The sequence below is a fragment of the Panthera leo genome, chromosome E3, assembly GCF_018350215.1.
Source record: "Panthera leo isolate Ple1 chromosome E3, P.leo_Ple1_pat1.1, whole genome shotgun sequence".
Taxonomy (NCBI): domain Eukaryota; kingdom Metazoa; phylum Chordata; class Mammalia; order Carnivora; family Felidae; genus Panthera; species Panthera leo.
This window is the reverse complement of record NC_056694.1, coordinates 10852654-10866674: the sequence shown is the minus strand read 5'-3', so window position 1 is coordinate 10866674 and position 14021 is coordinate 10852654. Positions and strand designations below refer to the sequence as shown.

General features: G+C 45.0%; 1 protein-coding gene across 7 annotated transcripts in view; it reads left to right on the top strand.

The window, feature by feature from the left end:
- The window catches only part of LOC122209703 (general transcription factor II-I repeat domain-containing protein 2B), a 50427-nt gene that overhangs the window by 32325 nt on the left and 4081 nt on the right, over positions 1 to 14021 (top strand). For 6 of the 7 annotated variants that reach the window (XR_006197719.1, XM_042921816.1, XM_042921817.1 and 3 more), the window contains exons 10-15: positions 1017 to 1073; positions 3917 to 3979; positions 11318 to 11395; positions 12499 to 12582; positions 13412 to 13595; positions 13914 to 13942. Coding sequence is in view for 6 of the 7 variants with exons in the window: in XM_042921816.1 (XP_042777750.1) it covers positions 1017 to 1073; positions 3917 to 3979; positions 11318 to 11395; positions 12499 to 12582; positions 13412 to 13595; positions 13914 to 13942 (495 nt within the window). In the remaining variant the exon portion in view is untranslated. Of the gene's footprint in view, positions 1 to 1016; positions 1074 to 3916; positions 3980 to 4303; positions 4366 to 11317; positions 11396 to 12498; positions 12583 to 13411; positions 13596 to 13913; positions 13943 to 14021 lie in introns of those variants that run through there. The other variant, XM_042921819.1, reaches the window with a different exon arrangement.

The following is a 14021-nucleotide window of genomic DNA, read 5'->3' as shown; positions in this document are numbered from 1 at the left end:
CTTCAAAGAACTCTATCAAAAAAGTAAAAAGGCCACCAATGGAATTAGAGGAAATGTTTGCAAGTTATATATCAGATGAGGATATCCTATCCAGAATAAGAACTGTTTTAACTGAACGACGAAAATGCAAATTATGCTATTTAAAATGGAAAACGGGGTGCTGGCTGGCTCAGCCAGTGGAGCATGTGACTCTTGATCACGGGCTTGTGAGTTCAAGCCTCACATTGGGTGTAGAGATTACTTACAAATAAAATCTTTAGGGGTGCCTCGTTGGCTCAGTCAGTTAAGCGTCTGACTTCGGCTCAGGTCACGATCTCATGGTGCGTGAATTCGAGCCCCACATGGGGCTCAGACCCTGGAGCCTGCTTCAGATTCTGTGCCTCCCTCTCTCCCTGCCCCTCCCCCGCTCATGCTCTGTCTCTCTCTCAAAACCATAAATATTTTAAAAAAAAGAAAAAAGGCTCTGAAGATCCCATAGTGAAAAAAGGGGGCACAGAAAAACAGGATATGGAGTTGGTGACTATTGGCACCGGGGAAGGGCACGTGGTATTATTGTACCATCCCTGCTTCTGTAGGTGTGAAACTTCTCCAGAGTGCAGGTAAGACAACAAAAGACATAGACAAAGGACCATTTGTGTGAATTTTATTTCAAGGAGTTGAAGTATTTTTCATGTGCATTCCTGCGTGGGTCTTGAACTGTTTGGACGGTTTTAAATGGATTCTTGTTTAGGGGAACCTGGGTGGCTCAGTAGGTTAAGTGTTCAGCTCTTGGTTTCGGCTTAGGTCACGATCTCACAGTTCGTGAGTTCCAGCCCCGTGTCAGGCTCTGTGCTGACAGTGCAGAGCCTGCTTGGGATCCTCTCTCCTTCTCTCTGCCCGTTACTCTTGCTGTCTCTGTGTCTCTGAAAATAAATAAGCTTAAAAAAATTCTTTTAAATAACAAACATAAATGGATTCTTGTTTACATTTTGCATTTTGCCCTTTTTAAATATCTGTATCATTTGCTTCCCTTTCAGACAGCCATCATACTTCTGGGAGCAGCGACGTAATAGACATGGAATTATCCATGGAAGGTTGGAAAAGCCATTTTATGCTTTTTTCTTTTTTCTTTTTTTTTTGGTTTTTAGTCTACAGTATTTTGCAAAGAACACAGTCTTTGAAACGCCCATGACGCATGTTTGAAACTAAGGCAGCTTCCTGGCATGCCTTCTTAGAAAACCAGATGAGTCTTAGCCCTAGAATGTGGCTCTGGGAATCTGTGAGTCTCTTCCTTCTCCGACCTGTAAGAGATTCTACGTAAAGCACCTGGATTAGAGGTCGCGTGGTGAGAAAACTTCACATCTGTGTCATTTGTTGCTTTATTCCATTTTCTCTTCTTGAATGGGTATACCAGAATTCTTTTTTTGTTAATGTTTATTTATTTTTTGAGAGACAGAGCATGAGCAGGGGAGAGCAGAGAGAGAGGGAGACACAGAATACGAAGCAGGCTGCAGGCTCTGAACTGTCAGCACAGAGCCCGACACAGGGCTCGGACTCACGGACCGTGAGATCATGACCTGAGCCGAAGTCGGACGCTCAATGGACTGAGCCACCCAGGCACCCCAGCGTTGTTGTTTTTCTAATGTTTATTTATCTATTTTTGAGAAAGCACAAGCAGGGAGGGTGCAGAGGGAGAGGGAGACAGAGAATCTGAAGCAGGCTCTCCACTGTCAGCACAGAGCCTGATGTGGGGCTTGAACTCACTAACTGTGAGAACATGACCTAAGTCAAAGTTGCACACTTAACCGACTGAGCCACCCAGGCATCCTTGTGTGGTCTTTTGTTTTTGTTTATTTTATTTTATTTTATTTTATTTTATTTTATTTTATTTTATTTTATTTTTAACATTTATTTATCTTTGAGAGACAGAGAACAAGCAGGGGACGGGCAGAGAGTGGGGGAGACAGAATCCGAAGCAGGCTCCGGGCTCAGAGCTGTCAGCACAGAGCCCGACGTGGGGCTCGAACCCACAAACTGTGAGATCATGGCAGATGCTTAACCAACTGAGCCACCCAGGCGCCCCTATTTATTTATTTTTGATGAGGGTCATACAGAAAGGGGGAGGGAGAATCCCAAGCAGGCGCGGGGCTGGAATCCATGAACCGCAACATTGTGACCTGAGCTGAAATCAAGAGTCGGACACCTTACGGACTGAGCCACCCAGGCACCCCTGTGTCATTTTTAATAGCTTCTCTGAGGGGCGCCTGGGTGGCTCAGTCGGTTGAGCGTCCGACTTCAGCCCAGGTCATGATCTCACGGTTCGTGAGTTCGAGCCCTGCGTCGGGCTCTGTGCTGACAGCTCAGAGCCCGGAGCCTGCTTCAGATTCTGTGTGTGTGTCTCTCTCTGTCTCTCAAAAAAACACGAATAAACGTTAAAAAAATTTTTTTGTAAAAAAAGATAGAGGAAGGCCTACATGGGAATCCGGGTAGAACTAGTGTGGAGTGAGAATCAGAGAGATGTCACTGGATGTTGGCCTTTGAAATACTTTGTTTCTGAAGAGATTTTTTTTTTAAGTATTTTTTTTTTTTAGTAATCTCCCCACCCAGCATGGGATTCGAACCCACAACCCCAAGATCAAAAGTTGCACACTCTACTGCCTGAACCAACCCACACCCCCAAGAGGTTTTTTATTATTATAGTACAGCAGGAAACCCATTTATGATACACCTGAATTCGTTTGATTTGGGTTTTTTTTTTACCTTTTTAACTAAAGATTCAGAAAAAGCTGCAAGAACAGTCAGAGAGGTCTGGTGTCTTCACCCGTTTCCCCCCAAGCATTACGCGTTCCATTACCATAGTCCAATATCCAAACAACTGATTTGTTTTGCGTCTTTCTCCCTTCATGAACAATTAATGGAAGGTTTTTTTTTTTTTTTAGTGTTTATTTATTTTTGAGAGAGAGACAAGAGTGCTTTCTTTGATCCCTGTGATTCCTGACAACAAGGAAACGCTATGACCACAGGAATTCCATTAGATGGACATTCTGTGTCCCCTGACGTGGGTAACCGGGTGTTGTGTTATAAGATCTGAGAGTTTCTTCTCTCCCCTTAACCCTTATAAGGTTGTCCTTTCTTACCCTGTGATCCCTTTGAAAGTTAAAATTACAGGGGTGCCTGAGTGGCTCAGTCCGTTGAGCGTCCGACTTGGGCTCAGGTCATGATCTCACGGTTCGTGAGTTCGAGCCCCACGTCGGGCTGTGTTCTGACAGCTCGGAGCCTGGAGCCTGCTTCAGATTCTGTCTCTCTCTCTCTGTCTCTCTCTTGGCCCCTCCCCCGCTCATGCTCTGTCTCTGTCTCAAAAAAAAAAAAATAAACATTAAAGAAAATTTTTTTTAATTTTAATTAAAAAAATTTTTTTAATCTTTTAGTCAAATAAAAGTAAAGTTAAAACTACCTTCAGGGATGCCTGGGTGGCTCAGTCAGTTAAGCATCTGAGTCTTGATTTTGGCTCAGGTCATGACCTCATGGTTCGTGAGTTCAAGCCCTGCATCAAGCTCTGCACTGGCAGCAGGGAGCCTGCTTGGGATTCTGTCTCTCCCTCTCTCTCTCTTCCCTGCCCCCACTCGTGCTCGCTCTCTCTCTCTTGAAATAAATAAATAAACTTTGAAAATGCTTTCAGGTTTAGGGGCGCCCAGCTGGCTCAGTTGGAAGAGCGTGCGGCCCTTGATCTTGGGGTTGTGAGTTCGAGCCCCATGGTGGATGTAGAGATTACTAACAAAATAAAAATAAACAAAATTGTTTACAAAAATTACCTTCACGTTTATACCTCTACGTGTATTAAGTATGACACATGTCTAAAATGCCAGGATAAGCTCCTCTTGGAAGGCGAGATTACATAATAACAGATGTCATTTTAGAAATCTTTTTTTTTTTCAAGATTCCACTCTGCTTGTCCCATCAGAAGCGTGTGAGGACCCCGAAGCCGAGGTGAAAATTGAAGGTCAGTTGCCTAAAGCCTTGTCAGAGTGACACGTGGCTGAGTGTGGCGTTCATCCATTCCTAAAGGGGTTATTGGGGGGGGGGGTGGTATATGTGGGGGCGGGGTGTGTATGTGGGGGGTGGAGGTGTGTGTGCGTGCGTGTGTGTGTGTGTTTTACGCCATGCACATCAGCACCAGACTGTCCGCCCTCCCCAGTGAGGGAAGAAGGAAGGGGGATGGGCAGGGAGGGGAAGAGGGAAGGGGATGGGCAGGGAGGGGAAGAGGGAAGGGGATGGGCAGGGAGGGCTGCATTTCCCTTAGAAAACACACCCCCACTTCCGCTAGATGGATGAAGAGTTTACTGATAACAACTGATCGGGCCTAGAAGCAGTAAACTCCGTTCAACGGCAAGTATCTCACAGAAGTCAAGTTCGAAGTGTGGTTTTAAACAGATTTATTTTTAAGATCCACCACGTAAGATAATTTTCGTTAAAAGACTTACACGCTGACGTGTAATCTGTTTGGGTTTTGTTCAGATGTCTGTTTCAAAACCACATCCAAGGGGCGCCTGGGCGGCTCAGTCGGTTGAGCGTCTGACTCTTGGTTTCGGCTCAGGTCATGATCTCACAGTTCGTGGGTTTGAGCCTCTCTCTCTCTCTCTCTAGCTTTTTTTCCTTTGCTTGTTTGTTTTGTTTCTTATATTCCACATATGCGTGAGATCATATGGTTTTGTCTTTCTCTGATTGACTTATTTGCTTAGCATTATACTTTCCACATCCATCCATGTTGTGGCAAATGGCAAGGTTTTGGTTTTTTTTTTTTAATTTTTTAATTTTGGGGAGAGCACACGTGGTGGAGGGGCAGAAAGAGGGGGACAGAGGATCTGAAGCAGGCCCTGTGCTGACGGGTTGACGACAGTGAGCCCGATGTGGGGCTCGAACTCCCGAACCACGAGATCATGACCTGAGCCGAAGTCAAACGCTCAACCGACTGAACCGTCCAGGTGCCCCAAGATTTCGTTCTTTTCTTTATGGCTGAATAATGTTCCATTGGATATGTATATACATCCCTTCCTCTGTGGATAGACACGGGCTGCTTCCATAATTTGGCTATTATAAATAATGCTGCGATAAACATCGGGGTGCACGTATCCCTTTGAATTCGTGTTTTTATGTTTTGGGGGTAAATACCCACTAGTATGATTACTGGATCGTAGGGTAGATCTATTTTTCATTTTTTAAGGACCCTCCACACTGTTCTCCAGAGCGGCCGCACCAGTTTGCATTCCCACCAACAGGGCAAGAGGGTTCCCCTTTCTCCGCATCCTCGCCAACACCCGCTGTTGCTCGTGTTGTTGACTTTAGCCATTCTGACAGGTGTGACGTGGCATCTCGTTGTGGTTTTGATTTGCATTTCCCTGTTGCTGAGTGACACTGAGCATTTTCATGTGTCTGTTGGCCATCCGGATGTCTTCTTTGGAGAAGCGTCTGTCCACGTCTTCTGCCCATTTTTTAATTGGATTATTTGGTTTTTGGGTGTAGAGTTGTATCAGTTCCTTATATATTTTGCATACTTCACGCTTTATTGGATCTGTCATTTGCAAATATCTTCTCCCATTCAGTAGTTTGCGTTTTAGATTTGTCGATGGTTTCCTTCGCTGTGTAGAAGCTTTTTGTTTTGATGTCGTCCCAACGGTTTACTTTTGCTTAAAAGCAAGATTTCCCTCGCCTTGGGGGACATTTCTAGAGAAATGTTGCTACAGCCGATGTCGGAGAAATTACTACCTTGCTCTCTTCAAGGATTTTTATGGTTTCAGGTCTCACATTTAGGTCTTTAATCCATTTTGAGTTTATTTTTGTGTATGGTGCGAGGCGACGCGGTTTCATTCTTTTGCATGTGGCTGTCCAGTTTTCCCATCACCATTTGTTGGAGAGACTGTCTTTTCCCCCTCATATATTCTTTCCTCCTTCGTCGAAGATGAATTGACCATATAATTGGGGGTTTAGTTCTGGGTTTTCTGTTCTAGTCCATTGATCTATGCGTCTGTTTTAATGCCAGTCCCATACTGTTTTAATTACTACCGCTTTGTAATAGAACTTGAAATCTGGAATTGTGATGCCTCCAGCTTTGTTTTCGTTTTTCAAGATTGCTGTCCGAGATCTTTGGTGGTTCCATACAAATCTTAGGAGTGTTTGTTCTAGTTCAGTGAAACATGCTCTTGGTATTTTGGTAGGGATCGCATTGAGTCTGTAGATGGCTGTGGGGAGTATGGCTATTTTAACAATATTTGTTCTTCCAGCCCATAAGCATGGAATGTCTTTCCATTTCTTTGTGTCGTCTTGAATTTCTTTCACTGGTACTTTTAGTTTTCAGAGTACAGGTCTTTTCACTTCTATAGTTAAGTTTATTCCTAGACATTTTATTGTTTTTGGTGCGGTTGTAAGTGAAATTGTTTTCTTAATTTCACTTTCTGCTGCTCCATTATTAGTGCACAGAAATGCAACAGGTTTCTGTATATTGGTTTTGTATCCCGCAACCTTAGTGAATTCCTTCGTCCATTCTGGTAGTTTTTTGGTGGAGTCTGTGGGATTTTCTATATATAGTATCATGTCATCTGCAAATAGTGAGAGCTTTATTTCTTCCTTACCAATTTGGATACCTTTTATTTCTTTACATTATCAAATTGCTTACGTTATCAAACTCTTTCCATTATCAAAAAGGGAGTCCTTTTTAATTTAGAGATAATATTACTTCTCATGAAACACCACAGGGTCTGGATTGATTTTGCCACGATTAGGGAAATTTTGAGAGTAAATGAATGTTCCCATCTGGACTTGATTCTTCCATTTGTACTTCATATATTTGAATTCTAAAAATGGTGTCATCAAGTTCATTGTTTTAGGGGGAAAATCCCTCTCATCACTATTTTTTTTTTAAGTTTATTTTATTTTGAGAGAGAGTGTGTGTGCATGAGCGGGGGAAGGGCAGAAAGAGACGGAGTTAGAGAATCCCAGGCAGGCTCCGTGCTGTCAGCTCGAAGCCCAACGCGGGGCTCGATCTCATGAACTGTGAGATCACGACCTGAGCTGAAATCGGGAGTCGGCCGCTTAACCAGCTGAGCCACCCAGGCGCCCCTCATCACTGTTTATAACAGAGAAAAAGCAGGTGTGGCGTAAGTGCCCAGCAGTTAGGGAAAGGGTCGTGGCCACCCGCTGGGGAAAATGCTCATGGGCATTCCGTGAAAGTCAGCTGTCTGGCTCAAGACAAGTTAGAAACAAAACAGAGGGACACTCGAGTCATAATTTACAGTAGGATCTCAATTTTGTTTAGAAAGAAATTTCATATAGAAAGAGAAAACTTAGGGGGCACCTGGGTGGCTCAGTCAGCTAAGCGTCCGACTTCGGCTCAGGTCACGATCTCGCGGTCCGTGGGTTCGAGCCCCGCATCGGGCTCTGGGCTGATGGCTCAGAGCCTGGAGCCTGCTTCCGATTCTGTGTCTCCCTCTCTCTCTGCCCCTCCCCCGTTCATGCTCTGTCTCTCTCTGTCTCAAAAAAAAAAAAAAAAAAAGAGGAAACTTAGGCGAAAATACAAAAAGAAAGAAAAAAGGAGCCATAGCCACCAGTATTAGAATTAACGTGATTTTACTTTTCTTCCTTTTGCCTTTACCGTTCCCCCACCCCGCTCCACCGGAAGCATAGATTCGTTAAGTATTAGGGGGAAAAGTCAGGTCCTGATTGGTTCTGTGTGAAGGGACCACTTCTCTGCAGGGTGTTAACCCTGAAAGCTTTATTGGGAATTATGTGGCGATGCCGTCAGGATAATTAGACTCGGAGGAGGTGCTTTCCTGTCCGGGGACGATGTCCCTGACCCCCCAGCCAGCAGGGGTAGATGGATTTTCCCTTAGACGGGTAGATGTGTGCGGATTCACTCACACCTGAAGTCAGGGGGGCCTCAGTGGGTTTAAACGTGATATTTACATTGCCCAATTTCAGAGCCATCATAAGGCCTCCGGTACCTCCCATTCTGAGCCATACGGTGTGGGGCTTTTTCCCCCTAAAACCCCACGAAAGGAAACCCTTAAATTACCTTAAATGCTTTTTATTGTGGTGAAACTCACATCACATAAAATTAACCATTTTAGAATAAATGATTCCGTAGCATGTAGTACATTCATGGTGTTGGGCAACCACCACCTCTATCGCGTTCCAGAACATTTCTGTCTCCCCAGAAGGAAACCCTGTACCCATTACCATCCCTCCCCATTCTCTCCTCCCCCCCGTCACGGTCATCCACCAATCTACTCTCTGTCTCTGGACTTACTTGTTCTACATAGTTCCTACCGGTGGGATTGCACAATGTGTGACCCTTGGGGCCTGGTTTCTTTCACTTAAAATCTCCAAAGTTCAGGGCTGGGTGGCTCTGTTGGTTGAGCATCCAACTTCAGCTCATGTCATGATCTCACGGTCCATGGGTTCAAGCCCCGCGTCAGGCTCTGTGCTGACAGCTCGGAGCCCGGAGCCTGCTTCGGATTCTGTGTCTCCCTTCTCTCTGCCCCTCCCCCGTTCATGCTCTGCCTCTCTCTGTCTCAAAAATAAATAAACGTTAAAAACAAATTTTTTTTCAATCATGGTTTATCCGTTCTTCCATTGATGGACGTTTGGGTTGTTGCCTCACAGTACTTCTAAGAATATAACAGGGACGCCTGGGTGGCTCAGTGGTTAAGCACCTGGCTCTTGATTTCAACTCAGGTCATGATCTCATGGCTCATGAGTTCAAGCCCCATATTGGGCTCCGTGCTGTCAGTATGGAGCCTGCTTGGGATTCTCTCTCTGCCTCTTCCCTGCTCGTTATCTCTTTCCCTCTCTCCCTTTCTCTCTCAAACATTTTTAAAAAAATATAGCGGAACATGTCAACTCACTGTGTCGTACCCCTGAAGCTATTGCGACGTTGTATGTCACATCTCCTTCAATTGAAAAAGGAAACGGGGGAGCCTGGCTGGCTCAGTTGAAAGAGCGTGTAACTCTTGATCTCAGGTTCATGAGTTTGAGCCCCACATTGGGTGTAGAGATTTTTTTTTAAAGAAATAGCTTTTTTTATTTTTATTTTTTTTTCAATGTTTATTTTTGAGGGAGAGAGAAAGAGCAAGCAGGGGAGGGGCAGAGAGAAAGGAAGACATAGACTCTGAAGCAGGCTCCAGGCTCCAAGCTGTCAGCACAGAGCCCAACATAGGGCTCGAACCCACGAACTGAACCATGAGATCATGACCTGAGCTGAAGTCGGACACTTAGGCGCCCCTGGGTGAGCACCTTTAAACTAACTTACAGTTGAGCAGTAACTAAGAAAGACTCGTTTACGTACAGAGATAGTTTTAGGAGAGTTAAGGTTTACACCCATTCGTGAAAATACCATCCATTTATTTGAAATGCGCGGGGCCATCAAAATGGGTTAACTGCCAATTTATGCATTAATTACAATCGGATTTTGATTAGTTTGCAAATCGTGCTTAGTATGTTTTATGACAGATTTTACATGTTGAAGAGTCAGTTTTATCTTTATTTTTAAGTTTATTTGGGTTTTTTAAGTAATCTCCACACCCAGCGTGGGGCTCAAACTCATGACCCCAAGATCAAGAATCACACGCTCCTCTGACAGCCAGCCAGGTGCCCTTGGAGGAATCAGGTTTAAGGATAAAACATTAGTACTTTATCAGATCATAATGCCTTATCTTCTGACACTGTTTCTTAATTGAGTCTGGTGACCCAAATTAGTTCTGGGCTTTTTGGAGGCTCGACGGCGTAAAGTGCCCTGAAAGATTTTTTGTTTGTGTGTTTGCTTTTTAATTTGAGAGGCGGTGCGGAGGAGGGGGGAGGTGGAGGTGGGGGGGGGAGACAGAGAGAGAGAAAGAGAGAGAGAGAATCCCAAGCAGGCTCCACATTCAGCATGGAGCCCGACGCAGGGCTCGATCCCACAACCCTGGGATCGTGACCTGAACTGAAATCAAGACTCAGACGCTCAACTGACTAAGCCACCCAGGCGCCCCGGGAAGGTTTTTCTTACTTCAAGTTGATGATGGAAATTGACAGTAGTTTCAGTAAGCTCTTAATGTTCAACCAGGTTGTTAAGGATAGGGCTTTCCAGGACCTACTAGATTTACCAGAAAAATGAGTCATTTTGAGGTCAAGACTTACAAACTTTGCCACATTTCCTCCCCAAATTCTGTGTTTGAAGCAGCCCCGGAACACTGCAGGATAACCTAATGGCTTTTGTTGACAATGTGGCTCATGTCCCTTTGAGGTCTTGCTCTTTAGATGCAGAAAACGGTGGGGCGCCTGGTGGCTCAGTTGGTTGAGCGTCTGACTTCAGCTCAGGTCACGATCTCACGGTTCGTGAGTTCAAGCCCCACATTGGGCTCTATGCTGACAGCTCAGAGCCTAGAGCCTGGAGCCTGGTTTGGATTTCCGATTCTGTGACTCCCTGTCTCTCTTCCTCCCCAGCTTGCTCTCTCTCTCTCTCTCTCTCTCTCAAAAAATAACAGTAAAAAATTTAAAATAAAAAAAAAAAGCAGACGCCAGATGATGGATCGTTCACAGAACACATGGATTGAGCTTTGAGTTCTCAAGGGACTAGAAAGTTCCTTTACATTTCCCACATATAACTTCACTTGTGTTTGTCGTTTGACCAGAAAACGTGATAATGTCCACTCTGCTTTTGTTCTTTTTTTTTTTTTTTTTTTTTTTTTTTTCAACGTTTTTTTTTATTTATTTTTGGGACAGAGAGAGACAGAGCATGAACGGGGGAGGGGCAGAGAGAGAGGGAGACACAGAATCGGAAACAGGCTCCAGGCTCCGAGCCATCAGCCCAGAGCCTGACGCGGGGCTCGAACTCACGGACCGCGAGATCGTGACCTGGCTGAAGTCGGTCTGCTTTTGTTCTTTAACCCTGTCTGAGCCTTTCCTTGACTGCCTGTTAAATCGTTTTTCAGAGGACGTGTGCTTCTTAAATGTCCTCTTGGCCCTTTATGTTCTATTTCCCCTCCCCCTCCCCATCCCCCTCCTTTAAACTGAGTAACAACAAAGAAAATACACGTTTAAACATCCCTTTGAAGTCAAATTATACCGACTGATGCATTAGAGGCTATGAACTAAATAAAAAGTTAGGCTCTTTCCCCTGTGACCTTGACACTGAACTGCAGAGACCCAGCTATCAGTTATGCCGTGGCGCCTTGTTATCCTGCAGCTAATTGTTCTCTGAAGCTTCAAAAATCGAATCTGTGCTTCTGACCAAAGTAGCACCTTGGCATTTTTAGAGGAGAATTGACCTAATTTGCTTCGAGTTCTAAATTTCAGTTTCTACTTTTAGGAAGGACAACTGCCTCGGGTATTACACGTTCCGCGGTGGGTGTTGAAGATCTTAACATCGTTCAGGTGACAATTCCAGGTATGGAAGCTTATCTGGCTTTATCATTATTTATTTTCTATGTTTCCTTTTGTTCTATTTTTTAAAATATTTTTTTGTTTTGTTTTTGAGAGACAGAGAGAGACACAGCATGAGCGGGGAAGGGGCAGAGAGAGAGGGAGACACAGAATCCAAAGCAGGCTCCAGGCTCTGAGCTGTCAGCACAGAGCCCGACGCAGGGGCTCACACCCACGAGCTACAAGATCGTGACCTGAGCCCAAGTCAGATGCTTAACTGACTGAGCCACTCAGGCACCCTCCTTTTGTTCTGTTTTAACCATTTTGTGACACGGGTTAGTCCCTCAGAGCTGATATTTATCTATTGATTTATTTATTTATTATATTTTGCTTCACCCTGTCAGCTAAGCAATGACAATTCAGAAATAAAAAATACGCTACAGATTGTCACACACTGCATATCTCGCTCATATCAGACATCATCAGATCTGTTTCTTTTCACAGCCATGCCCTGGAATTACCTGGAAAATACCCGCCAGGGCAGGCAACTCCAACCACCAGCTACCGTTAAATTGGAATTGGCCACAGAGGTGAAATTTATCTGCTTCCTGCCAAGCAATCTCTTCTGAATACATATATCTAAGGTCTATCTGGAGAGATGCAAAAGAATCTAATAACCTAGTTTCTCCAAGGAAAGAAACAGACTGAAGAGAGGGATGGGAGAGAGATGTTTCATTGTACACTATTCTGTGTCTCATGAATTTTGAACCATGTAATTTCCTTCTAATCCTACTACATCTTCTTCCTTTTACTTGTCATATTGCATTGGCTAGGATTGCTAATGTTGAAGAGTATTGGTGAAAGTGGACATCCCTGTCTTGCATGATGTTGAAAATGTTCCGAACCTAAAGTAGTATGGAGTGTGTTTACATGGAGTTATAATTTGGCAAATTCTCTGTCATCTGTAGCATTTTCAAAATGCTTAATTATTGCTAAAACTAAATTGAATGATAAGCCAGGTAAAGTGTTTTTTTTCATGTGCCATCAGGCACTTCCTCCAACAGCTTTCATGGGGGCAAATAAATACATCAATAACCCTTGTTTGCTTGATTGTCTAATTATTTTTAGATAACGAGAAGGACCGATTATCCAGCATTGAAAAGATAAAACAACTAAGAGAACAAGTCAATGACCTCTTTAGTCGAAAATTTGGTAAGTTTTTATATTGTTACGTATCCAAAATGTGTATTTTGAAGTATTTCTTTTTAATTGAATACTTTATCCAAGAAATTGATCTTTCTGGGGGCACCTAGCTGGCTTAGTCATAAGAGCGGGTGACACTTGATCTGAGGGTCATGAGTTTGAGCCCCATGTTGGCTGCAGAGATTACTAAAAAAATTTTTTTAATGTTTATTTTTGAGAGAGAGAGAGAGATAGCAGTTGGCAGAGGGCAGAGAGAGAGGGAGGCACAGAATCAGAAGCAGGCTCCAGGCTCCGAGCTGTCCGCGCAGAGCCCGACGCGGGGCGCTCCAACTACTCACAAGCCACGAGATCATGACCTGAGCCAAAGTCGGACGCTCAACCGACTGAACCACCCAGGCGCCCCAATATTTTTCCAAAAAGAAATTGATCTTTCTACGAAGGGGTTATGATCAAGATGCGTGTGTATTTTTTCCCAAAGAGCTTTTACACGCACACACGAGTTACAATGATAATAGCTATTTTTGATTTCCTTAGTTCTTACCGTGGCTGAACATTGCTTTTAGCACTCACCTGTGATTAATCACGTACCCTTCACAAACCTTTACCCTCTTTCGGGTGGATGCTATGATTGTCTCTTTAACGGAGAGAGGAACCGGATCTGCTTTACGGCCCGTTGCCAGTTTCCCAGTCAGTAAGATTATTCGAGAAGTAGTAATGGCTGATCGCCCGTGTTGGTCACTTGGCGAGAAGGATTTTAACCTCTTGGCAGTAACCCCACGGTCTGGGCAAAAGTAAGTGACCCACTCAAGTAGGCCTTTCGTTGTCTGTCTCATCCCAGGGGAAGCAATCGGGGTAGATTTCCCCGTGAAAGTTCCCTACAGGAAAATCACGTTCAACCCCGGCTGTGTGGTCATCGACGGCATGCCCCCGGGGGTGGTCTTCAAAGCCCCCGGTTACCTGGAAATCAGCTCCATGAGAAGGATCTTGGATGCTGCGGAATTTATCAAATTCACAGTCATCAGGTGAGTGAGAGCTCCCTGCTTGGCCACGAGAACCAACGTGCGGCTCGCCGTGTGCACAAGGTGGGCCTTTTTTGTTTTTACCCCAGGAGGTGGGCGGTGGGTCCCTGAAGCCAAGCTTCTGCGCCAAGCCGCCTCCCCCACTGAGTTTACCGTACTCTGCTCCTGGGAGCCGTGTGTCCATGTCCCTGGTGACGGCGGCGGCCTCCCCCACTGCACCTAGCGTAGTGTTGACGCTCGCCGAAGCCCGTCAACCAGAACTGACCGGGCAAGAGGGGCCAGATGACCTCTGTTGCATTCACCGTGTCTCTTTCTCTTCAGACCGCTTCCGGGCCTCGAGCTTAGCAACGGTGAGTATCCCGGGTGGCGAGCAGGGCGTTCCGGCACCCAGCGTGCGGTGCGACGCATCTCGGCGGGCACTCCTTGCTT